The sequence below is a fragment of the Rhamphochromis longiceps genome, linkage group LG3 (assembly GCF_057381845.1).
Source record: "Rhamphochromis longiceps isolate RC_006_pf linkage group LG3, R_longiceps_female_GT1.1, whole genome shotgun sequence".
Classification (NCBI taxonomy): Eukaryota; Metazoa; Chordata; class Actinopteri; order Cichliformes; family Cichlidae; genus Rhamphochromis; species Rhamphochromis longiceps.
Window position 1 is genome coordinate 44189401 of NC_140559.1, and position 27134 is coordinate 44216534.

General features: G+C 42.9%; 1 protein-coding gene across 1 annotated transcript in view; it reads left to right on the top strand.

The window, feature by feature from the left end:
* Positions 1-27134, top strand: part of tbc1d19 (TBC1 domain family, member 19) — a 38644-nt gene that overhangs the window by 4512 nt on the left and 6998 nt on the right. Inside the window, exons 4-18 of the mRNA XM_085399437.1 lie at positions 8161-8236; positions 8357-8431; positions 8791-8854; positions 9593-9639; positions 9722-9832; positions 10412-10484; positions 11130-11168; positions 14479-14591; positions 19711-19785; positions 19875-19937; positions 22494-22578; positions 22995-23039; positions 24738-24770; positions 24876-24985; positions 25081-25172. Of these exons, the coding sequence (XP_085255563.1) occupies positions 8161-8236; positions 8357-8431; positions 8791-8854; positions 9593-9639; positions 9722-9832; positions 10412-10484; positions 11130-11168; positions 14479-14591; positions 19711-19785; positions 19875-19937; positions 22494-22578; positions 22995-23039; positions 24738-24770; positions 24876-24985; positions 25081-25172 (1101 nt within the window). The remainder of the gene's footprint in view (positions 1-8160; positions 8237-8356; positions 8432-8790; positions 8855-9592; positions 9640-9721; positions 9833-10411; positions 10485-11129; positions 11169-14478; positions 14592-19710; positions 19786-19874; positions 19938-22493; positions 22579-22994; positions 23040-24737; positions 24771-24875; positions 24986-25080; positions 25173-27134) is intronic.

Below are 27134 nucleotides of genomic sequence, written 5' to 3' on the forward strand. Positions count from 1 at the left end.
CATCCTCTCTACCTCTTGCAAATCTTTGTTCTTGAAGTGAGTACCATTGTCTGATCTAATTCTCTTGGGAAACCCATGCCTTGGAATGTAATGATTGATTAAGCACTTAATCACACTTTTCGCGTCTTCACGTTTGGTCGCCCATGCTTCGGGCCATCCAGTCAGAACATCCACACACACCAACAAATACCTCACCCCACCTGGGCCTGTATCAATCATGTCGGTATAATCAATCACGACCTCTTCTCCTGGCCTTTCTGGCATGAGAAACTTACCAGCTTCAGGTTTTACTGCTGGCTTTGGGTTGTGTGCCCCACAAATTAGGCACGTTCTGGCCTTTTCCAGTATCATCCTTCTCAAATCAGGATGCCACCATCGGCACAAATTTCTCTCCATCTGTTTCACTCCCACGTGACCAAGCCCGTGAGCCTCATTCACCTTTTGTTCCGCCATTTCGGCCGTTAAAGCGGGACGCCCATCTGGCCCCCTCCACAAACCGCCATCTTGCCAGGCTCCTTTGTTTTCCCACACCCCCTTTTCCTCTGGGGATGTCTCCTCCTGAGCCTGTCTAACTTCTTCCATGCTGTTAGTGCTAACCTCCTCTTCTGGGGTTACCTGCACCATTTGTCTCTGTCCTTTGTAGCCCGCTGCTTCCTTTGCGGCTTCATCAGCTTTCTGATTTCCCTTTGCCACCATACTGTCTGCTTGTGAGTGGCCTTTGCATTTTATAATACTTACCTCGTCTGGGTCCTCCAGGGCCTTTTCCAGTTCCTCCATTTCCTTTTTGTGACAGATGGGTGTATTAGTGGCCGTTCTGAACCCGGCTCTCTTCCACTTAGCCAGTTCCACATGAGCTGCTCCAAACGCATATGCTGAGTCAGTGTAGATGTTCACTCTCATGTTTTTAGCCAACCTCAGGGCTCGAGTTAGGGCTATCACTTCAGCTCTCTGGGCCGACTGTTGTCCCTCAATTTTTCCTGCTTCTTTCACCTGAAACTCAGTTCCTACTCTACAGACTACTGCATAGCCCGCTTTCAATCCTTCTTCATCTCTGTGGCAGCATCCATCTGTGAACCAATCCTCAGCTCCAAGTATGGGCTCTGCCTTTAGATCGTCCCTGATTTTTCCTTCAACCTGGGCTTTCTTAATACAGTCATGTGGTTCTCCTGACCCCATTAGGTCTGCCATATTTATTCCTTCATGTGTGAATATCAAATTTGGCGCCTCTAAAATTTTGCTCAACCTTTGTTGCGTCAGTGGAGTCATTGTGAATACCTGTGAGTTCACATAGGCCACTACACTGTGTGTGGTAAGCACTTTCAGTGGGTGTTCCCTCACTATGTGTGCTGTTTTCTGAATTATCTTTGCTACTCCTGCTGCGTGTTGTGTGCATGTGGGATGCCTTGCTTCTGTTGAATTTAATCTTATGCTAACATACATAAGTACATCCCTACCTCCCCCTTTTTTCTGAAACAACACACCATTCACAACTCCCTTTGTTTCTGAAACATCAAGATAAAATGCCTCATCATAGTTAGGTGTGGCCAGATCTGTGGCTCTTGACAAATCCTGCTTTAGCGAAATGAACGCTGTCTCTGTGTCCGGCGTCCAAGGCAACTCAGCCTTCAGATTTCGGACACCAACTTTCTTGATCAGGTCCCTTAAAGGGGCAGTTTTACCCGCATAGTTCGGAATGAACTGCCTGCTGTAACCTGTCAAGCCAAGAAAGGAAAGCAACTCCTTCACAGTTCTTGGTTTTGGATGTGTCAGAATTTGGTCTCTGTGTGTGTTCATTAACCCCACTGATCTGTGTGCGATCACCCGGCCCAGGAATGTTACCTCTGGCCGGACCAACTGCAGTTTTTCTTTACTCACTTTGAAGCCACACTCCGCCAATCTGCTCAACACCACGAGCGATGCTGCCGTACAGGCCGCTGCTGACGGGGCTGCAATAAGAAGATCATCAACATACTGTATTAATGTACAGCCCTCTGGCAGTTGACATGGGGACAATGCCTCTTTCAACACCTGATTGAAAATTCCTGGTGAGAGTGCAAAGCCTTGTGGTAGGCGTGTGTACCTAAATCTCCGGCCTCTGTATGTGAAAGAGAAAATGTCTCTGAGTGACTCGTGCAGTGGGAGACAAAAGAATGCATTCGCTAGGTCAATACATGTGAACCACTTTTGGTCCCCAGTAATTTCGGTCAAAGCTGTGTAGGGATTTGGTACAGGCACAGTGTCAGTCCTCAGTATGGCATTTATTGCTCTCAAATCATGTGCCATACGGTACTTCCCTGTCCCATGTTTTTCCACTGGCAAAATAGGTGTGTTCCAAAATGACCATGAGGGCTCAAGCACTCCTGCTTTCCACAGCCCTTCAATGGTTTCAGCTATACCTTCTTCTGCTTCAGTTTTGTGCTTATATTGTGGTCTGTTAATTGGTATGTCAGACTTCAGCTGGAACAGGACAGGCGAACAGTTAGCTAAACCTACATCTGTGGGCCCTGCGGACCACAAAGTATCAGGCAATTTTGAGAGCTCAGCTGCTGCATCAGGATGATCCATTCTTTCCCTGCCATGTATTCTGGAGATTTCTTTATGTTCTAAGATCACTGCATCGTTGGACAAACAAGTTATGCGATATATTTTACATTTTGGTGCATACCAGACATTTGGAATTTGGGTGGTTTGCCAGCATGCGTTGTCCAGCGCCCGCTTGACCATTGGTCCCAGATCTCTTGGCCCATGACCCTCGTGGACCGCCAATGTAATGTGAGGGGCTGAATCCTCTCCCACATTGTACCAAGGCAGTTGTTCATCAGTAAATTTCACAGCCGCGGCCACACCTTCTGGTCCAACATAAATGTTATGTGTTCGCACATTCCACGTCTGTCCCTCAAGATCAGACTGGAACTGTTCCCGATAGATATCGTTATCTTCCCTATCATAAAAGAGTGTAACGTGGAAAGGATCTCGCGGAGGGGAATAGACGGCCAGGCTCATTATCCAGGGTTTCCATAGCTGATAATGTCTCAGAATGCCTTCTTCCACCAGCCTCCCCCAGTAGATTTCGGCAGTGGGTTGTTCAGAATTCTGGACTAGATATTGAGTCTTTGAAGGTGATCCCAGACACGGGAATTCTTTTCCTCCGGGCAGAGTAACAATCAGTCCATCTGGTGAGCACATGATTGTGGCTCCCAGTTTCACAAGCAGGTCCCTGCCCATGAGATTTGCAGGCACCTGTGAGGACACCACATATTGGTGTTTCAAAGTCTGTTTTCCCAGCTGTGTCAATGCTGGATCCGTCAATGGCAGTGTCATTGGAATCCCGGAAAAGCCTACCACATTAACTGTGTGACAGGAAAGTGTCGCACTGTCTGGTGTGTCCTTCAGTGTTGAGTATGTTGCTCCAGTATCCACCAGGAAGGGCAATTCAGTGCCTTCCACGGTCATTGACAGCATGGGTTCTGCCGTCCCCACGCTGTTCGGTTTCTCCGGGCTCCGTCAGTATTGCTCCCTCTCCCAGCCCCAGTCAGCTACTGGGTACTGAGCGGCTGGTGCTGCATTCGGGTTTGGAGCTTGATGTGCTCCCCCGTAAGCAGCTCTTCGTCTTGGGCCTCCTCGTGCCTGGGATCGATAGCCTCGCCCCTGATAGTTCTGCGGCGGTTCAGGGCAGTCTCGGGCCCAGTGTCCTTCTGCTCCACATCTCAGACACGCAGTCCAAGACACACTGCCAGGATTCCCCGGATTCCGAGCCCTTTGTCCTCCCCTCACGGATCCACCACGCCCTCTCTGCGGTCCACCGGTCCCCCAATTCCCCACTGGTTGACGCTGCCTTGGTGCATTGGCGGGCCAACGATCGTCAGGGTAGAGACCTGGATCCTGATTTGGCCAGTCAGGCACAGGATCAGGCTGGGGCCTTGCCACCATTATTTTCCTTGCGCTCTCTTTATCCTCTTTCTTTCTGTCTCCTGCCTTGTTTCTCGCCTCCGTCAGCTGTATTTTTACCAGTTGCGCCTGTGCCTCCTCCAACTCTTTCTTTTGTTTGTTTGCCAAATCCTGTTCCTGCTGAAGTCTGTGGGTCACATGTCTCTCCCACTGCACCGAGTCTGCAACGGCAAAATCTGGGTTCTTTTCCAAGTCAACTGCAACCTGGTTGGGCAGCCCTGCCAGCACTGCCGAACGAAACCACGCTCTACTTTCACCCTCCTTCCCCGGATGTATTCCTGTTTCTAACAACCATTGTTCCTTTGCTTTAGCTAAAAACTCTCTGGGTGTGTTTTTAGGATCCCAAATAATTTTTGGAATGGCTCCAGAGTTAGGAGTTGGGTACTTCTCCCGGACTGCATCTGCTAAGTCATTCTGCACCTCATGGTATTGTAGGTCATTTGCATATCTGGTTGTTTGAGCTATCTGCTCTACATCTGCTAACCCACCACCCAGCATACAACGTCCGGCCAAAGCGCGAAAATCGCCCAGCGCTAATTCTTCTCCTTCGGTCAGCGCGCCCAGCCTTCTCAACCAGCTAGCTCCTCCCTCAGTTATTGGTGGAAGCTGTTTAACCAATGCTTCCAAATCTCTCACCTTATAGGCGCGATAAACTGGTTCGTTCTTTGGACCTGCTATTAGAGGCAGATTTAAACCAGGGTCAGGAGCTCCTTGTTCAAAACTCACTTTTCTACTCTTACTCAACCACCGGACGAAGCCCCCAAATGTTAAGATTCAAAAGTTGAGAAAGGGTACAAGAGGTGATCGAAAAATAACCACACTGGTCCGGCCGGGTGAAGTCAAACGAAGATTTTAATTCACACGTGGGAAGATCACTGAAAACAGCAATTGATCTTCGACTTACTAAGGCACAAACAATTATTTTATAACATCAGGGTTTGTTTACTGACGCCCCTTCATGCGTCACAGATACATTTTATACATAGATCAGATCAACATCATCATGACTTTTCACCCAGAAAATCATCTTCTATTTTCATGGCTTGGTACTTTCCGTTCTTATCTTAAAATGAATTGTTCCTCTTTCTTGTCTAGACATAACTGATCTCCCCTCTAAATAAATCTTAACTAATGTGTGTGTACGTGTTGACCTCACATGCTCTTTGTGTCACCTCTTCACCTCCTACTGTCTGTGTCTCGTCCTCAAATGCTCTTTCTCAATTCACCTGTTGCACTTCTGGCCTTTCACCTGGACAGAGGCTCACTGAGACTATGTGTATGTCTTCTACTAAATAAATGTTTTAACCAAGAACCTCTACTAAAACCTTAATATAAAATGACCTGATATAAGTGTTTTGTAAGCATGTATTGCAATTCCTTCTATGTTCTAGTTTTCCCTCAGCATGTATCACCTGAACAGTCACGTCAGTGAGGCTTACGACCTTTAAAGAACCTGAACATCAACTCAAATAAGCACAGATATGCAATATGTATAAAATAGTTATAACTGCACCTGGAATACAAAATTAATATAATAACTTGTATGCATAAACATCTTAAGGCCATCTTAAAGCTATCTGTTACATTGTTAAAGCAATGATCATACTGCAGATTATATTATGCTGGTCAAATACTTTTCTGTTCATCCCCACAGTTATTAACTACATCACATGGCGTTACTATCAGCAAACGTACTCTTGAAAGTGCCAATATGTTCGATCTGGTTTTGAGTGCGCATTCCTCTACGCTAGATCCTTCCAGGTAACAAGAAAATGATGTAGATTACTGATTGGCAGCGCTAACTCCAGATTTTGAGTTAATAAATCGCAATTTCGAGTTAATATGTCAAAATTTCGAGTTATGAATATTTTTTTTGTTTTTTTTACTGGTGGAAACGGGCTTCCATAAATCCACACAGGGTCAAAGTATACCTGCAGGCTCAAATATATACAAATATATACATACACTCACTTAATCTTTTAAAAAGTGCTCTTAAAGGTTCTACAGTGTCTTTTAACTTGACAAACCCAAGGCCTATTAACGAATGATCACTGGTTGATCATTGTAGTCAACCAGTGATTGTGATCGACTACAACCGGTCACTTCTCTTTCTAGCACAAAAAGGATTTATTTGACACCATTCGATGGATTGAACAATACGCAGAACACTGGGAAAGTCCAAGGAACTCAGTGAAGATTTGAGGAGGAGAATTGTAGATTTAGACAAGCTGGGAAAGTCTCTTAGAGCTCACCTTCAAGTTCAACTGAAATTAGCAGCTACATGCGTGGACAGGCCACATACTTTCTGGAGAAAAGTTTTTGCCATCACAGAGTGGATGGAATAATGAGAAAGTAGGACTACCTCCAAATTCTCCAACTTCACCTGAAATCAACAACGTGGTTGAAACCTGGACACAACTGGGTCTTCCAACAGGGCAAGATCCTAAGAACACATGGTTTTGGAGCGGACAAAGCAAGCTAATGTTAAATAGCTGGAATGGCCTTCCCAAAAATCTGACCTCAACACTGCTGAAAATCTGTGGACTACGCTTAAAAGCCAAGAAACCAAGAAATTTAAAGGAAATCTACCAGTTGTGCCAAGAAGAGCGATCAAATATCCGCCAGAATTATACCTGAAGCTTGTTGATGACTACAAAACGCATCTGGTCAAGGTGCAAATTGATGGCAACCTTCTTTTGTGAAGAGTAGCAAATGTTTTCGAGAATAGTCGGGTAAAGTCTTTGAAGTCTTTGAAACACATTAGGGGGATAGAGATGATCTATATAAGACTTAATGTAAACAGAGAGCTGATTATAGAAGGAGACAAGGTTGGATCAAATTAAGGTGAGGCTGACAGTCACAAAGGAAGGATGTCAGGCAGATGAAGACAAAACACCATCGGGGAGTCAGAGGGAAGACAAACTCAAGAAGTCAAGGCAGAGAAAGACGCACAAGGACAAACAATTACCAAAACACAACAGGAAGCAGTTACACGAAAGATGAGAGAAGTCGTGAAGAAAAAAGAGAATCCAAGAGACAGTGGGGAAATGATCAAAATCGAAACAAGTAGGAAACTCAATAAAGTCCAGCACCATGACAAAGGTTTGTGCAGAAAGTCGCTGCTTTTTTCTTTTCTTTTTTTAAAGAAAGTTTCCAAATAAGTTGGAAATAATGAAGACGTGTGAGTGAGTGGAGCCAGGTTTACTTGCAGAAGCAGAGGGAGAACGGGGTCAGGAGCGTGCAGTGACTCAGAGCGTGCACAACAACACGGGCACGGCTTCATGGAAGAGACTGGTTACGTAACCCAACATCAGACTGCGTTAATGTTATAGATTCATCTCATTCTACACCTTGTTTACACATAAATCCAACACGCACAATATAATAACACAATATATAAAAGCTGGTATACTACTATCTATTTAAAGGTGATTAATGCAGGGGTTTTTTTAAAATTTGGTAGAAATGTTGCTCTCTCCTGCACAAGTTTGGCTCCTCTGCCTTTCCCTCTTAGTGTTATTGGTTTACCTTTAAAAAAATGTTTGGTTTTAAACACTGAAATTGTAGCTAAAAAGCCATTGTTCCCTGAACGTTAAAGACTAACAATCCCTCCACTGTTATCCACATTTATGCACTCTTTTTATCTGAAATCTCCGTTTGGCTGGAGGCCTTTTTATCTCTTCCGTAAAAAGCTCGGAAACGTGTGCTGCACTCACTTATCTCGAAGAGCACCGGACTGTCTCTCCTTAGGCTCAGTCTGAAACAAGGACTTAATACGTTGCTTTGAGAGGGTGACATATAACAGTGACTAATGGCTCCTTCTTCTGGCGCTATGTGCTCTTATAGGTGTTTAGATTGGGGTGAACGTTGTTTAACGCTCTGAGACCTTGAATCATTCAGCATGCCCTAAGCAGGCTTAGCTGGGGGGGGGGGGGTTGTGCATTTGGAGATGTCTTCTGACTCATCTGGTGTCCATTTGTGGGCTCTAATGGAGACTGACTGCCTGCTTTTTGTAAAGGGGAAAAAAAGTAAGATTTCCCTTTTGTTTGACAGTTTCCTCCTTTCAGCTGTGTTTCTTTTCAAAATAAGATGCTCTTTGTGCCACGACCGGCTTCATTTTCCCCAAAGCTGTAAGTGTTTTGTGAAAAAACACAGTGGTGTTATTTGTGTGTCAGTCGGCAACGTTGTCTTACTTGCATTTGCTCATTCCAGCCAGCTGCCCCCGAGGCATCCCCCGGCTCCCCCGGAGCATCTCAAAGAGCCGCTGGTCTACATGCGCAAGGCACAGGTCGGCCCGTCTGCTTTTATTTCCTCACTTTCTCTGCTTCTCCCTGACTCCTATCATTTTTGTCTGCCAAATTCACTTTTAAATCACTAAGGTGTGCGCATGTGTGTGTCTCTTACACAGGCCAGCTGGGAGAAGCGTGTCCTCAAAAGCCTGAACAGCATGAGCACAGAGCTTGGAGTGCCTCTGGCTCACATGGTAACTAAAACATTGACAATCACAGCCAAGTTTATAGATTTTAGTTTGTAGGGTTTTTTGTTTTTATTTTGCAACATCTTCTCTAGAGATGTTGCAAGTAGAACAAATTAAAAACCCTGCATCATTTTAACCCTGAGCCAACTGAGCTATGAGCTGCGGCTAAACCCGAGCAGCTTTTTTAACTGACGATATCCAGACTGTGTTGTTTGGAGTCTGTTTATCAGTTTTACTGCTTGCTTCTGCACAGGCACGATTGTATTTATGACTTATTATTTCGAACGCAATACTGATGTGACATTTTTAAGACGGGATGTGCGGCATTTGTTTGTTGAAATCTTGTCTTTCCGCCTGCTCCACAGAGGCCCGCGGCGGAGCAGAAGGAGCTCACCAACAAATGGAACGAGATGGGCACAGATGAACCAGGTCTCAAGACACTACCCAGGAGATTTGGCCTCGAGCAATCTGCCTTTTATGATAGATTAGTGTTGATGCGTTCAGGCGCTGCTGTATTTATCGCCAGCTTAGCACATCTCAAAACCAGATCTGCTACTTCCGTGTTTGCTTCCTAAGCCTAATGCAGCCAAGGCTTTCTAAGGCACTCGGGCTCTGTAACATCTGCATAGCGCACAATGTAGCTTTTTGCAGAGCACATGCTGGAATTGTGCTGCCAAGCCTCCCCATAGATGACTGAGCCTGTGCTATGAATTCATTTTTGTTGTTTAAAAAGAGTTTTTATTGTTGTCAGAAGATGCGTACCACTTTGACTTCAGGCCACCGCGTTTACAAAGAACACCCTAATCTCGTGTCCTAACAGTGCTCAGTGGTGTATAATAACATTTAGGATGTGCCGTCCTTTGGCTGTAAACATTTTGGATCGTGAATCTAGAAGCTGTCCAGACTCCTGGTAGGGAGATAACCAGCAGCACCCCTTCCTCTCGTCGAAAGCCTTAATGTGGCCTTGTTCTGAGGATGACACGGGACTGGAACTTACTGCCGTGCTATGAAGACGGTGGACAGAAGTTCCACTTAGAGCTGGCCTTTAATTTGCATAGATGTGTGTTTAAGTTGAAGTTGATAAATTAAGTTCGCAAAGAAATGGCTTTTTTGACTGCTGTTACATAACACATTGTAAAGATTGTTTACGTGTTTATATCGCTGCAGATTTGAGTCGCTTCAGGCCTGTCTATGCTCCGAAAGACTTTCTGGAAGTAAGCACATTCCTCGCCTTGTTTTTTTACTGCTATTATCAGGATTGAACTCCATTATGTTACATAAATGCTGTCTAAACAGGTCCTAATCGGTTTGCGGAACCCCAACCACGATAGCAGCGAGGACATCAGCGTCAGGAGTCACTGGGGACTCATCCAGGTTCCTCTCAATGTCAGGGACATCCCACACCTGGTAGGGATCTGTGTTCCTCCCCACTTCACTTCACATGTTTGTGGGTCATAGGGATTTGGAAAAACTTGTCCTTGTGAGTGGGATCAGACACCAGCAGCTTATTCAAAGGATAGCTAACATCACTCCAATTCCTAAGTCTCTGGCTGCCAGTTTAAAGGCTTATTAGCTGTTTCTCAACCTGAATATCCCTGATATTCTACAGCAGTATCGCCCAGAGAGGCCTCGTAGCTCAGTGGTAGTGGTGCCCAGAGCAAACTCTGAACAAGGGGAAATAGCTTTTTGTCATTATGCAGCAGTGAAACTCCCTGGCTGCTGTTCAAGCTATTAAATCCTGACTAATAGCTGTGTTGTTTGTCACTTATTTTCATAACTCGTCACTCATGCCTTATAAGCAAAATATGAAGAAGTCATGGGTGTCTTAATAATGTCTCTTAATATATTTCTTTTTCTTTAACGTTTTGTGTTTATTAATAAAAACGTCTTGCATTGTGTTGAGGTAGAAGTGTATTCTTTGAACTGAAAGAAGAATAGATTGTACATTTATTCATGCGTTTTGTGTCTGTTGTGTTAAACTCTCAGAGAGAGGCCTACTCAGAGCTGAACCTGACCAGTGGACAGATGGGGATTGATGACCACGCACTCATCCATCCAGGTATTACTCCTTTCTTGGAAGGAGAAGGATGAGAAGGCTGATAGCAGATACTTAGCTTGGTAGTTATCATGCCCTAAAAGACATGTTCAAACTGTAACGATAACATGCTGGTGGTTGTAGAGTTTTGTAAGTTTATGGCATACATATGTGAGAGTGCCATCATTGTTTTCATCTAACCATCAAGAAAAGAAGCTCCCTGTTACAGCGCTGTGTCAGCCGTTTGGCAGAATCAGAGGCTCATTAGTTTTAAAAACTTTCAGAGGACTTTTTGTCCTATAAAATACATAATTTGTAGGCAAGCTTAGATCATAACAATTTTAATTATCACTCAGCAGCATTTTAATACCAGACCTAAACACATTTCTGGTTGTGATTAAGAAAGAATACTCTAGAATAAATGTGTTTACCTAATGAACAGAGAGCTTTAATGGTGTATATACCACAGGGACTTCATATCAGTCCTTGTTCCTTTCTTGTGCCACAAGGGCCGTCTGGGATTTCTCAAACAACATCTCGGTGAAGGCCACATATCGACATTGTTACACTTTGGTGTTCAGGCTTGAAATAGAATCCAGCATGTCTGTTTGTAAATCGAGCAGATAGCACCACTGATGGATCTGTGCTTTCTTTCTCGTTCCTGTACAGACTTGTTTGAAAACGAGTATGTGCAAATCGGAAAAAAAGGTCAGTGTTTGGTTCTTGTTTTTATTCCTTTTTTTTTTTTTTTTTTTGTGGAAATGCTTTGTTGAGCTCTATTTTCTTCATGAGATTTTGTTCATTGTACACTAAATTACCAAAAGTATTTACTCACCCATCCAAAATGACTGCATTCAGGTGTTCTAATGAACACTTCCATGACCACATGTGTATAAAATCAAGCACCTAGGCGCACTATACACCTCACCTAGGTTGAGGTGTATAGTGCGCTGAGGTCGCCCACTTTTGCAGAATCAATAGTGACGGACCAACAAACTTCATGCGGCCTTTGATTAGGTCAAGAACTGTGCGTAGAGAGCTTCGTGGAATGGGTTTCTATGGCTCAGCAGCTGCATCCAAGCCTGACGTCACTAAGTGCAATGCAAAGAGTCAGATGAAGTGGTGTAACGTCAATGTGGTGTGACTGAACCTTATTTGTCTGGCAATCGGATGGACGATTGGTGGAGGGGTCATTTTAGACAAGTTCACGCTCCCAACTTTGTGTGAACAGTCGGGGATGGTCCCTTCCTGTTCCAACATGACTGCACACCAGTGCACAAAGCAAGGTCCATAAAGACATGGATAAGTGAGTTTGGTGTGGAACAACTTGACCGGCCTGCACAAAGTCCTGACCTCAACCCAATAGAACACCTTTTTGGATGAATTAGAGTGAAGGCGTGTCTGACCTCCAAATGTGCTTCTGGAAGAATGGTGAAAAATTTCCATAAACACTCCTAAACCTTCGAAAGGTTTTCCCAGAAGAGTTGAAGCTGCAATGGGTGGACCGGCATCATATTAAACCACATCGACTAAGAATGGGATGACCCTCAAAGTTCATTTATGCGCGTGAAGGCAGACAAGCGAATACTTTTGGCAATGTAGTGTAAATCCACATCCTATTGGTCAAGAATGTACCAGTTTGTTTGTCTTTTGGGAAGGCAAGGAAGGAAATACATGTCCTTTCAATGAATATAACATGAAATTTCTCTTAAGAAAACAACAAAAAACAAGGATATTTGCTTTGAATGCCATTTTTGCCCATACATTCCTCTATGCTAAGTACAAATATGTAGCAGCTTAAGTGTCCTAACAGAGGCAACCAGGAATGTCATTACCTCGTCATTTTTTAAGACTTCTAAAGGATAACTCCAAATAAGACAGAAACTTGATGAGCAGACAGTCTTGTTTCTAATTTTTGTATTTAAGAGCCTTTTTATGGAGATCTTTTCAAAACTAATCTAATTATATCAACTGTGACCCATTTATGGAAGCCCCAAAATAGGCACAAGTGTTACAAGCAGAAAGTGTGATGCAGAAAGAGTACTGAGAAGTAGTGCTGTGAGATATTGTATGTTTTGGTACTGATCCAATACCAAGAGAAAATACAGGGCTAGTACTGCCACTACTAATATTGATACTTTTAGCCTACAACCTGCGTCTGTCTCTAAAGGAAACCATGTATCCATCCTATCTCAGTAGTACTGATCCAGTACCAATGCCAGCGTTGCATCAACAATATCGATAATTGGATCGATGCGCCCACCTCTAACGGGAAGTATTTGTGTGAGTCAGTGAATGACTGCCGCCTCTGAGTGGAAGCACGAGCATTCAGATTGGTAACACTTTAACTGTTAGCTCGTTGCTCTGTAACAACGCCACCTGTATGACGGCCAAATCAGATATCAGCCAACAAGAGTCTTACAAACACAGGCAGTAGTTTATTTACACAACCACGACCCTCGATCTACTGTTCGCCTCTGTGCCTAAGCTGCGCCTCGTGGTCCAGACGAAGCAGTAAGTGCACTCGAATACGAAATGTAGGAAACGAGGAGCGTGTTCGTTTATGTTATGACTGACCAGCACCTTAAGTCAAGAGCTGTGTGTTTTTGGCTCCTGTCACAACAGAGATTTAGGGCAGAATGGGGAAGTTCAAGAGTTTGTTTCCAGCATGCGCCTGAGTGATTTCTTGGAAAGCTACGCAGAATTTATGGGAATGTCTTTGTTAATATTTTTGATGTTTATACATTTTTTTGAGGAGAAAAACATCCTCCACACTCAGTCTTTTCATTTTTGTGCTACTTGTCGAGGATTCTTGCAGAATTCTCAATAAATGTTGAATATTTTGAATATCTTGTATACAGTCGTGAGCCACCCTTCATTTATTTGTTTTTGCTAGGACAATAGGAACGTCCTATGTCAGGTCTTTGCTTTATTCAAGATTTCTTCAAGCTCTTTAAGGACATGACTTTCAGATACTTTTCATCTGCTTTAGTTGTTTTGTTTTTTTAGGCCTGCCACTCTTTTCTCCTCCAGTTGTTCATATACATACATGTGTTCTTCCTCCAGTCTACTGTTTTACCTTTATATAGCCAATTAAAAAAGAAAGTAGACCCTCTTTTAATTCTAAGGTTTTAGGTATGAGGACTAGAACGTATCTTCTGGTCCTTAGGAGGACTTGAATGAATTTAAATACAGCACAACAGCACATATTACACTGTGTCATTATTTAACAGTAACTAAGTCATTTCCAAACAATCTGAAGTCCATCATTCAGCAGTGAGAAAGATTATTCACAAGTGGAAAACATTCGTGACAGCAGGAGAGCTTCCCAGGAGTGGACGCCCCAAGGCTGCAAATAACTGGAGAAATCCTCTTCTCTATAAAAAGAACATATCAGCACGGCTTAGGTTTGTAAAGGTGCATCTAAACAAACTTATGGAACAATGTGCTTTGGACAGACGAGACCAACTTGCAGATATTTAGACAGCATATCGGCACAAACGCCTCATAACATCTGTCAGCACGATGGTGGAGTTGTGATGGTTTGGGCTTGGCCACAAATAACATTCGTGTATTTACATTGAACGTTAAGACGTACTCTTACAGCAATTACAAATACCGACACAAATCCAACTCCTGTGTAGAAGAAGAATACATCATTTGAAATTCTCGCTTCTGGAATATGACTAATTTTTTTATGTAATCCATTATTATTTCTTGAATTCATCTGTCATTTAGTCTGTCAAATGTCAGAAATTTGTCACAGTTAACCAGACAAAAACACTGACTTCTTAATAATCAAATGTTTTATCATCAGGGTTCAGAAGCAGATTTTTGTGATATTTTTTTTTCACTTCATGAATTACTGAGAGAAGTTTAACATTTTGGGAACTTTTTTTTAAACCCTCTTTCTGAATGTTACGTGGGGAATTGCCAGGTGAAGGAAGCCTGGTCCTAAGGTGAATAACAGCTGTGCTATGCACCCATTCTCTGTTTTGTCTTCATGTCTCTTGTGTAGTGGTTATGGAGGAGGATAGCGCAGCAGCACAGCAGTCCAGCAGGCAGGGCTGCCCCACCGGGCTCCGGGCAGACCTGTGGGCCCTCATCCTTAACGCCACGAACCAGCCACAGGTATAGTACACTGTGCACACACACATGGCCGAGTTGCACTCTGGTGGCCACCGTCAGCTGGCTGTGTTTGCTGTAGAGCAGCCGTGCACACACAGCTGCAGTGATTCCCAGAGGGCATGTTTACTACAAGGGGAAATTTTCAGCTGCATCCATATTCACGCTTAACGGTTTGGAGCTGAGGGGCCATTGGACCTCAGGTGTATTCGTTTCCCTGGAGAACGGCACCAGGATTAAACACTTTGCATCCTTGCATTTATACCGTGCACTAAAAACCAACACATGATGTATAACACCAACTGAACTGCAATTTCTACACTAGACAATCCGTGCATTCGCTGGTGTGCTGCTTATCGGCTCGCTGCGACTGTTTGTAGAAACGTTAACATAATCAGATGCTGGGGGGTGTAGCACAGTTAGCACAAACAGTGTGGCTCCCTGTGTGTGTGGCAGAGGTCTGTGTAAACGCTGCAATCCAGAGTCTCATGTTGGTGGCAAGTTGCAAAAACAATGCTTGTGATTAAGAGATTGATTCGTTAGAGAGAGCTATGTGGGCTAACCGGCTGAGGTCTGGAGAGCGTTAGCATGGCTTTGGATACCACAAGGGCAAACACATTAAACAGTCACAGTTGGTTAGTTACAGACAGGATAAATGTGGCTGGTGCAAAATTGTCTGCATTTTGTATATTATGAATTAGAATTATCTTTCAGTAGATCTAATATGAAGACTGTAATCTCTTCAGTCAAATGACTTGGGTGTTGCTTTGATAAATGTTAAATAGTCTCAATCTAATTTCGAAAACAAGTTTGGGACGCGGTGTAATTAAACTAAATAATGCAAAGTGCAAATCATTTAAATCTTATATGTAACTGAAGAAGAGTACACATTGGCATTGTAAACAGTTGTTAACAAGATCTGCGATGGTGTGGCGGCGCATTTAGCGCAAATGGCACACATGCACAACTGTGGAGGTGTCATTGATGCTGAAATATAGACATTTACAGGCCATTTTAATAGGCACACCTGTTCAACTTGTGTAAATCTCGAATCTCTTTAATTTCTGCCAATCACACGGCAACAGCTCAATGCATTTAGGCAGCAGATGTGGTCGAGATGAACTGATGTCAGACCAAGGCTCAGAATGAGGGAGAAGGCTGTCATTTTAAATGTTGCATGGTTGTTGGTGCCTGATGATGAGCTGGTCTGATTATTTCAGAAACTGATGATTTTCTAGGAGTTTCCCCACACAATCATCGCTAGGATGTGGAAGAATTTGTCTGAAAAAGAGAAAATATCAAGTGAGTGGCAGTTCTCTGCCTTTGGATGTCAGCGGAGAATGGACAGACTGCTTTGAGCTGACAGGAAGACAAAAGCAACTCTACAGTCACCAGATCTCAGTTTAATAGAGCACCTTTGGGATGTGCTGGTGAGCTGCGTGGTGCTGTCATGTTACTTTGGACTTAAATCTCTGGGCAATGTTTCCAGCACCTTGTTCTTCCCCTGAAGGGAGGAAGTGTGCAATCAGTTTGTTTGTTTTGTCTGTTTGTTAGCAGTCTAACGTTCAAAGTTTTCAAGGTATAATTTTCAAATTTTGTGTGAGGGTAGATGCTAGGGATGCACCGATACTACTTTTTTGGAAACGAGTACGAGTACGAGTACTTGCATTTCAGTACTCGTCGATACCGATACCGAGTACTTAATAAAAACATGATTTAAATTTGCAGGTAACAGCTTTAGTCCTACAATTTAACAAAAAACAAACAAACAAGGGACTAGTTTGGAATTAAGAACATTTATTTAAAATGAAAAGCATGTTGTATGCAACATATTACAGAATAAATACACTGAACAAAAATATAAACGCAACACCTTTGTTACTGCTCCCATTCCCCATGGGATGGACGTAGAGACCTAAAATTCATTCCAGATACACAATATAACCATCCCTCCCAAACAGTGGTCACAAATCAGTCCAAATGTGTGGTAGTGGGCACATCTGCTATATTGAGATAATCCATCCCACCTCACAGGTGTGCCACATCAGGATGCTGATCTGACATCATGAGTAGTGCACAGGTGTACCTCAGACTGCCCACAACAAAAGGCCACCCTGGAATGTGCAGTTTTTTGCGCTATTGGGGGTCTGGGGTCCCAGAACCGGTCAGTATCTGGTGTGACCACCATTTGCCTCATGCAGTGCAACACATCGTCGCATGGAGTCTATCAGATTGTCAATTGTGGCCTGTGGAATGTTGGTCCACTCCACTTCAATGGCTGTGCGAGGTTGTTGGATATTCGTGGGAACTGGTACACGCTGTCGTATACGCCGGTCAAGCACATCCCGAACATGCTCAATGGGTGACATGTCCGGTGAGTATGCTGGCCATGCAAGAACTGGGACATTCTCAGCTGCCATCTGCCCTGAACAATGTGAACCATGATTCATCCGTGAAGTGCACACCTCTCCAACGTGCCAGACGCCATCGAATGTGAGCATTTGCCCACACAAGTCTGTTACGGCGACGAGCTGGAGTCAGGTCAAGACCCCGATGAGGACGACGGGCATGCAGTTGAGCGTCCCTGAGACGGTTTCTGACAGTTTGTGCAGAAATTGTTTGGTTGTGCAAACCAATTGTTCCAGCAGCTGTCTGGGTGGCTGGTCTCAGACGATCTTGGAGGTGAACCTGCTGGATGTGGAGGTCCTGGGCTGGTGTGGTTACACAAGGTCTGCGGTTGTGAGGCCGGTTGGATGTGCTGCCATATTCTCGGAAACGCCTGTGGAGACGGCTTATGGTTGAGAAATGAACATTCAATGCACGGGCGACAGATCTGGTTGACATTCCTGCTGTCAGCATGCGAATTGCACGCTCCCTCATTGCTTGTGGCATCTGTGGCATTTTGCTGTGAGACAAAACTGCACATTCCAGGGTGGCCTTTTGTTGTGGGCAGTCTGAGGTACACCTGTGCACTACTCATGATGTCAGATCAGCATCCTGATGTGGCACACCTGTGAGGTGGGATGGATTATCTCAATATAGCAGATGTGCCCACTACCACACATTTGGACTGATTTGTGACCACTGTTTGGGAGGGATGGTTATATTGTGTATCTGGAATGAATTTTAGGTCTCTACGTCCATCCCATGGGGAATGGGAGCAAAAACAAAAGTGTTGCGTTTATATTTTTGTTCAGTGTAATTATAAAAAAACAAAATTTAATTTTACATTTGTTCGTCTGTTTCTCTGTTTAGAAGTCTCACTAGCACAGTCACAGCTGGGATGACATCAGAGGCTAGTGTGTCGTAGCTGCTCACTTTTTTAGTTAGTTCCTCAAAGGGGGCGAGGATGGCAACAGTCGTCTCCATAAGAGCCCATTGGTGAGCGGTGAGATAGTCAGGGAGTTCGTGCTCGGACACATACACGCCCAGCACTTGCTTTTGCTCAATGAGGGACTGGAGCATGTAATACGTGCTGTTCCAGTGCGTCTGTACGTCCTGCTGCAGTCTCTTTATTGGCTGGTTGAGCTGTCCCTGAATGTCCTCGAGGCGGGAGTAGGCTAAAGCGGAATGTTTAAAATGCCCAACTATTTTCCGTCCCACTGCTATAGCATCAGCTATGCTCCTCTGTGCTAATAAGCGTGGGTAAACTCTTTGTACTCGTTGTTGTGTTGGGATTTTAGGTGCTTGATTAAATTACTTGTGTTAAATGCGCTACCTTTAGAGCCTCCTCTGGACAATTTCGCTGAGCACAATTTGCAGTCCGCCTTTGTTTTCGCGTCTTCGTTCACTTTGAAATAGTTCCACACAGCTGATATGTCTCGCCTCGCTTTCTCCCCGCTCTGAGCTGCAGCCGGGGCCTGGGGGCGGGCACTCGGGGCCTTTGATTAACCCCTTACATGCCGCTCAAACATAGGCAGGTCTCAGACCGTGGTATCGGTCCTTGGTATTGGGGGACTTTTAACGAGTACTTTAGAAAATGTGGTATCGAGGCCGATACCCGATACCGGTATCGGTGCATCCCTAGTAGATGCCAATAACAGCTCGACCCTAAAGGTCAGAGTAAAAACTTTGTATTACCCACAGTGTTTTTTGGATCATCTTCACAACAATATATTGGGCCTTGGCGGACATGAGTACCTAGGTGGGCTAAACATTTGACCAAGGTCAAAATTGATCTTGAGCGCTAACACTACTCAACACTATTGATTAATATATCATATGATGGGGCACAGAGAGAGCTTATTTTTTCAATATGACGCTCTACGAGGTGACGCCACAGCAGGCTGACATCACCATAAAACATCAAAGTTTATTATTTATTTACAACAAAACAAACCGGTATACACAACACACTTTGATTCAGCAGCGTAAATACAGACTCTATAAACAGCAGGACTTTGTAGTAAGAGCCAGGCTGCATCCCTACTTCTGAATAGGGATCCTCAGCTTCCTGAGTGCTGGTCATAAACATGCACTCTTTTTGTGATCCTATTGTATCACACAGTTTGCCATTTTACACCTGATTTAACACAGTGGGATATTTCTTATTTTTTTATCTTTTATTTTTAAAGTTTTGTAGAGTGGTGTCCAATTCAGATCTATTTCACTATCCACGAATCTAACCTGTAAAGTGAACTGCTGTGACCCATGTTTCCACTCCATACCAGCAGGAGATATAAACTTGAAGTATTTTAGCAGAAGTTGTCGGAGCTATCTTTTGCTGACGCTGTCCATATTACCACAGTGCTTTCTGTGTCCTCGCTCAGCTGTCAGAATCACAGAAACGTCTGTTTTTGCTCTCAGTTCACTGCCGATCATCGTGTAGATGCTCTTTCTTTGGTTCATTTATGATAACCTGTCTCAAACCGGAGGCGCGCTTGATTTTAACCATGCGGTCGGAAACACGTCACCTCTGCGTGAAGCCTCGTTCAAACCTGCTGTAGTCACAGACAGAGAAGGTGCATAAATTTGACTTAGAGGGATCTGTTAAAGAGAGTGAGGTATATTTTAAATAATAAATGGGGGGGAATATTCCTGTTACGTTTGCAATGCGATTTATGGATTCTGAATGTGAAACCGCCTGAAAGTTGACATTAAACCTGTTGGCTCTCTGCTGTTTCAGGATGTGATGCATTATGAACAGTTAAAGGCAGGAGTCATACAGCATAACCTGCTGGTGGACAACCTTATCTATAAGGTAAGTTACATTGTCACTGTGCTCATCAATAATCTGTAACGTTACGTCATTCTGAGATCATTGTAATTTCAAAACGTCCTCTCCGACAGGATGTGAAGCTCACCGCCAGTAATGACGACTACTACTTTGTGTTTGAAGATTTCCTCTATCAGGTAGGCTCTCTTCTCAGTTTACTTACCACACCAGGAGTTGTGTTTCAAAAAATGTTGTGACCTGAGCTCAAATATTAATGAAGTGCTTGCTTGTAACTTGTTACTGTTTAGCATTTCAGCATAGTTAAAACTTTGTATCTGTTGACATGTTTCTAACTTCTATCAACAGAGTTAAAGGCTTGAAACCTGCCCGTGGCCTCCCTTATCAATTTGTTACACTTATTTTGTTGTACAGTTCAGTTGTTTACACTGTTGCAGATTAAACAAAGTCACTGTTGTGTCTTCCATATTCCTGTGAGATAAGAGCTTCTACGTCACCCAGAAACCGATTGCCCCAAACATTAAAACTCGTTTTAGCTAATTGTCACTTAATAGCAACGCTCATCTTTATCTGCCTTACTTGTTCAGCCCAGATGCGGATACGACCTTGTATTAATAGCTTCACTGGCACTCACTGCTCGGTTTCCCTTTAGTGCTCAGCTGATAAACACTTGCATGTACTGGGCAACCGGTTTATTCAGCGACTGTTTGCCCATCATGCTCCCTAATGCTAAACCGACGAACACATACGTACATGAACAAAGCTACAGTATTCCTGTCAATGTTGACTAATGTTAAACTCACTAGGCACTGAAATAATCCACGTATTGTTGCTCTTGAGCAGCTACGTAAGCAGAAGTTTAGAGTTTTCCAGAAATGTTATGCCATATTATAAAAAAGCCACACATTGAAACACTGTCAGTCTTGGATTAGTCTGCCCAGAGACTGGAACTGAACATTATTGAAGCAGTGTGGCATCATCTCGACAGAGAACAGAACGAAAGGCAGAAACTTCCAAAGAAGAGCTTTGAATGTCCTTCAAGATGTCTCGAGAACTATTCCTGTAGTCTACTTTGTCACAGTCGTTTAATGAGGCAGGTAACAAAGGTACAAACAAAGGGCAAACTGAAGCAAAACCAACATTAACCTAAACTTGGTGAACTAAAAATAAGCATGAAAAAACCCTCAACATGAAACTTGGCCTGGATGCAACAATACCTGAAACATGGAACCATGACGTGAACAACAGACAACCTGACCCCAAACAAAGGAGGACTTAAGTACACAGAGAGATAACAAAGGGATGGGGAACGGGTGGGAACACAGATGGGACAAATCAAACCTAATGAGACAAGGGGAAGCAAAACTAGATGCACTGCACATAGGACAGGGACCTTCACAATAAAACAGGAAACAGCATGGAACTCAGACATTGCAACACAAACTTGGTAACATACAACACATGGCATGAAACATAAATGGTGAGGGAAACTTAGATACAGGGGTAGAAAACACAAGGAATCTAATAAACAAATGAACTTAGCTAACCTAATGAACTTAAACATAAACATCAAAATAAACTAAAACTTAAAACGCTGGGTCCACAGCCCCAGAAACTTGACATACTTAAACAACAAGAAAGCTCAGAGTTCAGGCTGTGTTGAAGAATAAAGTCATACCAAACTCTGTTTTTCCTTCATATACTGTATTTCCATGTATATTTGGAGGTTCAGTAAATCAGTGCAACTATTTCCCTTTTCCATTGTAAGATATAAAGAAGTGAGTGTTGTCTCGAGACATTTGTACAGAACTTTATATGTCTGGAAAAATCCAGATCAGGTCTTTTGGATAAACATATATTCACGTGACATTGTTAAAGTCATTAAATCGACATTTAATACAAAAATGTAACTGTCTTGATTTGAGTTTGGATCTTTTTTTATGCTTCAGTCAAAGACTTTCCACCACAGCACTGTTCTAGTCATACAATGTGACTGCATTGATAAGACTGCTTTATTGTCTGTGTGTAGAAATGGTGAGGGTATGAAAGTTGATTATATAGAAGTCTCAAAAACTCACAAAACTCATATCATCTAATGTGATAGACTTGGCATTAGAGGGTTAAAGATGGCTAAAATGCATTTGAATTAGACCTGAGAAGTAGTCCCACAGTGACATCCCATCAAATAATCTCAAAGGTCAAGCAAACTCACGATTTGCTGCAGTCCTCATCCGCCTTCAGTCTTAAGTTAACTGTACGAATTTCTGGTTTCATCTTTTCTCTAGAGATTATTTTTCCGCGCTGATGTAATTCAGCTTAAGTGGCTAGAGGAAATGAAATTTGTTCGCAGAAATATACAGAAGTTGGACTGTAATGGAAAGATCTCTAACTCATACGGTCCTTTTGTGAAACAAGCAGCCACTTAAGGCTCGGTAACTGCCTGCTTCAGTACATCCTGAAACCCTGACCCCAGATGTTCTGCTTTAATAGATTTCTTACCCAAGAGGAATCAGGGCCACTCAAGGCCATCACCAGCACAGAGCAGATAAGAGTATTAACTGCTGTCTGTTTTATCCCCGGTTGTCAGGCGGGGGATACTGTTACATATTAGGAACATATCCTATATACATCCCTCATGAAATTTAAGCATCGCAAACCTTAAATCCACTATCTGATACCATCATTTTTAATCAGTTCATGAAAATGTGTCTGACTCCGTGTGTTTGTCCTCCCAGGTGTTGTTGTGTTTCTCCCGTGACACGGCCGTCCTGGAGCACTTCAAATACAACAGTGCCACACCTCCCAAGTCATACATCCAAGGTGAGATTATTAGCTAAGGACAAATATACACAGTTACGCATCTCTTCATGGCACGAGGCCAGAGGAATGCCCCTTCACACGTATAACATGGGTTCTCATACACCGATGACTTTGCATGTTAGCTGTGTTTATTTCTTTGAACCTGACCTAAGACGAGTGTGGGATGCAGAGGGGTGAGCATGTCTGTATGGTCAGGAGTCTGTATTTTCCAGGTCATTTGAATAAATGCCATTATTGGAAAAACAAATCAAAACACTGTTAAATGTATTTTCACTAAAATCCTGGTGATTTTATTTTCAAGAAAGTCAAAATCTCTTTGGTAGCTGCTACAATTTTTTATTTCCATGATAAGCCTTGCATGTGGTTAAAATGACTAAAAGATTAGAAGCTAATGTCATTGCTTGTCTGTCTCACAGGGAAAGTGGGAGATGAGGAGTGTGCTGTTGTTTATCCTCCCAACGGTGAGCTTTAATATTATTTCACATGTTCTGGTAGTGTTATTTCTCTGTTCAGCAATATTTTATGTAACGGGCCAAATATCTATTGAGGGAGTGATTAACTAGAAGAATAAAAAAGTAATAACTGAAGACGGGAATTCAACATATACCTGTAGTAAAGATAACAGCAAGAATTACAAGTGAAAATATGATATAATGTTACAAAATGTACATGTAATAATATGCTAAACAACCCAGCCATGCCTAAATGTATTTTATTACACTTCTTCCTTTAAGTCACTACCTCACTGCAGACTCAGCTCATCTACATGTTAAATTAGAGAAAAGTAAGATGGCTTTGCTAATGAGATTAACTTTCCTATAGCTACCACTCTGCAACTGGTTGCAGAATACACAGTTTCACCTAGCAACCAGTGGTTGTCATGGGTCATGACCGGTCTCTAGGCCTGCATTCAGCCAATGAAATTGTTTTCACTGCCAGCAGCCACTCACAAATAGCTATTGAATACACACATTTTTCCCTAGTGTCCAGTAGTTGCCACATGGTTGCCAACTGGTCTCTTGGCCTCCCTGTGATTGAGACCTAAGCCGATTATGTTAAGCACTGCAACATGGATCTGCTATTTCCAGCGTGTTCCTCCATGATATTTTGTACAAACTGAGTACAGTGGTCCCTCGTTTATCGTGGGAGTTATGTTCCAAAAATAACCCGCGATAGGTGAAATCTGCGAAGTAGCCAACTTTATTTTTTACAGTTATTATAGATGTTTTAAGGCTGTAAAACCCCTCACTACACACTTTATACACTTTTCCTCAAACAGGCATGAACATGTTCACACTTTTCTCACTTGTTTAAACACTCAAAGTTCAAACCTTCTGTCTTACAAAGAATGAAACTAAACACACCTGCGGCTGCCTTTGATGGTGCAAAATGTTTCATCGACATGTGTTGTGTTTGTTGGGGAGAAAACTTACAAACATACAGTGCAGCACTTCAGAGTCACACTGCTAGAGATCGAAGATTTATTTAAATTTGACAAGCTGAACGCATTCTGTACTGGACAGGAGACACAGCATGAGATTGAGTCACAATGGTCTACAGCCAATCAGGACACAGAACACAATGCGCTGTACTACAAAAAAAAGCATCAAAACAAATCTGCGAAACAGCGAGACCGCGAATGGTGAACCGCGTTATAGAGAGAGACCACTGTAGTGTGTTTAGGAGTTTACCAGTGATGTGTTCATCAGTTTTTGTGTTTTTTTACTGTTTGTGTTATTAGGAACTGAAGTGAAATACAAAGTACTTTTCGATGTTTAAACTTCCTTATATACTTTGTCAGTGTTCTACATTCTGGCAACGGTGTGTACTCTTATTTAGTATGGCAGCTAGGCTCACATTGCCCTGATCTCTAACCTATAAATCCATGAAAATAAAGACGATTGGCGCCATTTGTTTATCAAACCATCTCTATATAGTTTAATATTATCATCACCGAATGCTTTTCTTCACATTAGATTGAAAATCTTATATCATCACAGGCGGTATGGGGGCAGAAGCACAGCATTTACACAATTATTCACACATTCAGACAAAAAAAGTTTACCTGGAGTCTAAAGTCAATATGGCTTGTCACGCTGAAAACCTAACTGATGTTTATGTGTAAGAAATTTACTGACTTGCATATCTTTTTTGAACAGGTGTGATTCCTTTTCATGGCTTTTCAATGTATGGTGAGTATGTTTGTGATTATGAGCGGCACTCTTGCTGCTTTTTCCAGAAGTGAGACAGTATAAGCAGGATGTGACAGGGAGTGTGTATTTGAATTTCTCCCACAGTTGCGCCTTTGTGTTTCTTGTACAATGAGCCTTCCAAACTGTACAACGTATTCAGGGAAATGTACATCCGATACTTCTTCAGACTGCACTCCATTTCCTCCCACCCCTCGGTAAGATTTTGTGTTTGCTAAAAGTCAACATCCAAACGTTCTCTTCTTCTGTCTTCATGTGTGTACTTGATGTGGTTTCTCGTGTGCTCCTGCAGGGTATACTGTCTTTGTGCCTGCAGTTCGAGCGGCTGCTTCAGACCCACCTGCCGCAGCTCTTCTACCACCTGCGACAGATTGGGGTGCAGCCGTGAGTAGCACACTCCACACTGTGGTCCAGTGTATCTCACCAGGAACATGCGGCTAGCAATGCTATTGAATAATTAGCTTAGAATAACTTCCTGTCCAATCAATCCCCGCTGTATCCAGTCCAAAACCAGTTTAAAAGTGTGCTTGGGATCATTGTCCCATTGGTTAGTTTTAACGATCTAGTGGTTGCCTGTCCTCTTCTTTCATTATGCCATCCACTTTTTGCAATATACCAGTACCGCTAGCAGCAGAACAGCCCCAAAGCATTGTGTTACCACCACCATGCTTGACAGTTGCTGCAGTCTTCTCACCTTTACTCTTTCAAACATACTTCTTGTCAAACATACATCTTGTTGTGGCTAATTGTTTGTGTAGCTCAGGGGGTAGAGCAGATCATCTGCTAGTTGGAATGTCGGTGGTTTGATCCCTGGCTGCTAGTGTCTGCATGCCAAATATCCTTGGGCAATATCCACAAATCATCCATCGGAGTGTGAATGTTAGATGCACTTATGTAGAAAAAGCGTTGAAAAAAGTGCTTGTGTGAATGGGTGAATAAGGCAAGTTTTTTAAAGTGCTTTGAGAAAGAGTAGAAAAGCGCTATATAAGAAGCAGTCCGTTTACTAAATAGCTCAATCTTTGTCTTGTCTGAGCATAACATTTTCCACCAGAAGGCAACTGACTTGTCCAGCTGCAAATTTCAATCAAGTTTGAAGCTTCTTTTTTATGGCGTTATTTTTGTGCCACTATTCTGAGCACACGTAAAAAACAATTGAGCGCACGTAAAAACATAATTTGCAGGGGCAAGTGTTGCATTTTGAGGAGAAATTTATTTTGAGCAAAGAAAAGCTACATTTGAGTGAACAAAATTCATTGCTGCTTGCAAAAAATGTATTTCAGTGTTTGCTATTATCCACACACACACACACACACACACACACACACACACACACACACACACACACACACACACACACACACACACAACAGCAGCCCCTCTCGCTCAGTTTTTGCATTTGCGCTTGCTCGCAATGTGTTGCTCGCGCTTTCAGCATTTCTGCCCGTGTGCGTTCAACTCTTTCTGTACACCGTTATATTTGTGCCACAAAACCAGCCAATCACAGACTTGGATGCAAAAAAATCCGATTGCCTGTTTTGGTCTCCAATCAGCTCGAAATTACAAAATGCAATATCCCAGAATGCATTTCGTCCAAAAAAACTCAAACGAGGCAGTGGCGGAGGAACACAGAGTGGCAGAGTTTGAAATATTACTCTGGGTCACAAAATAAACTTTAAAGATATTTTCATGCGAGAATGGTGCTGTGTAAACTTCAAATATCTGCTCGTTTAACAAGACATCACATATTTGCAGTATTTGCCATACTTTTTTGGTGGGTACCCTCTGAGTCCTCGAGGAGATAAAACTGGTCACACTGTGGACAGGAATGCTGGTGTGCCAGCATTTTCCAGTTCATGGCAGGCTTGACCTTTGGTGGTTCCTGGGTTGTTCCTGAACATCCTCACCAATTTCTTCATCTGAGGATTACACTTTTGGTCTTCTTCCAGACCCACATCAGAAAAACTTGTACTTGAACTCAGAAAAACCTGTTTGAACTGATGATCTTGGAATCCGCAGTTGTTTAGAAATCCAACAGACTTTCGCAAATTGTGTAAATCTACCATTGTCTTTCTTGGATCTCCATAGAGTTATTGCACTTACCCAATGTTCTGAGTATTGGTCAATCCAATGAGTGCTGTCCAATAAATCCTTTTGATATTGCAAAGAGAAACTACCAGTTGTAGTCAGTCAAGATTACTCATGAGAAGTTAACAGACCTTGTCAAGTTAAGATACTCTTGAACCTTAAGCACCACTTATGAAAAGTTAAGTGAGTGTATGAAGTATATATTTAAGCCAATATCTGTACTATTGACCCTGTGAGAATTGGAGTGCATCCAGTTCTTGT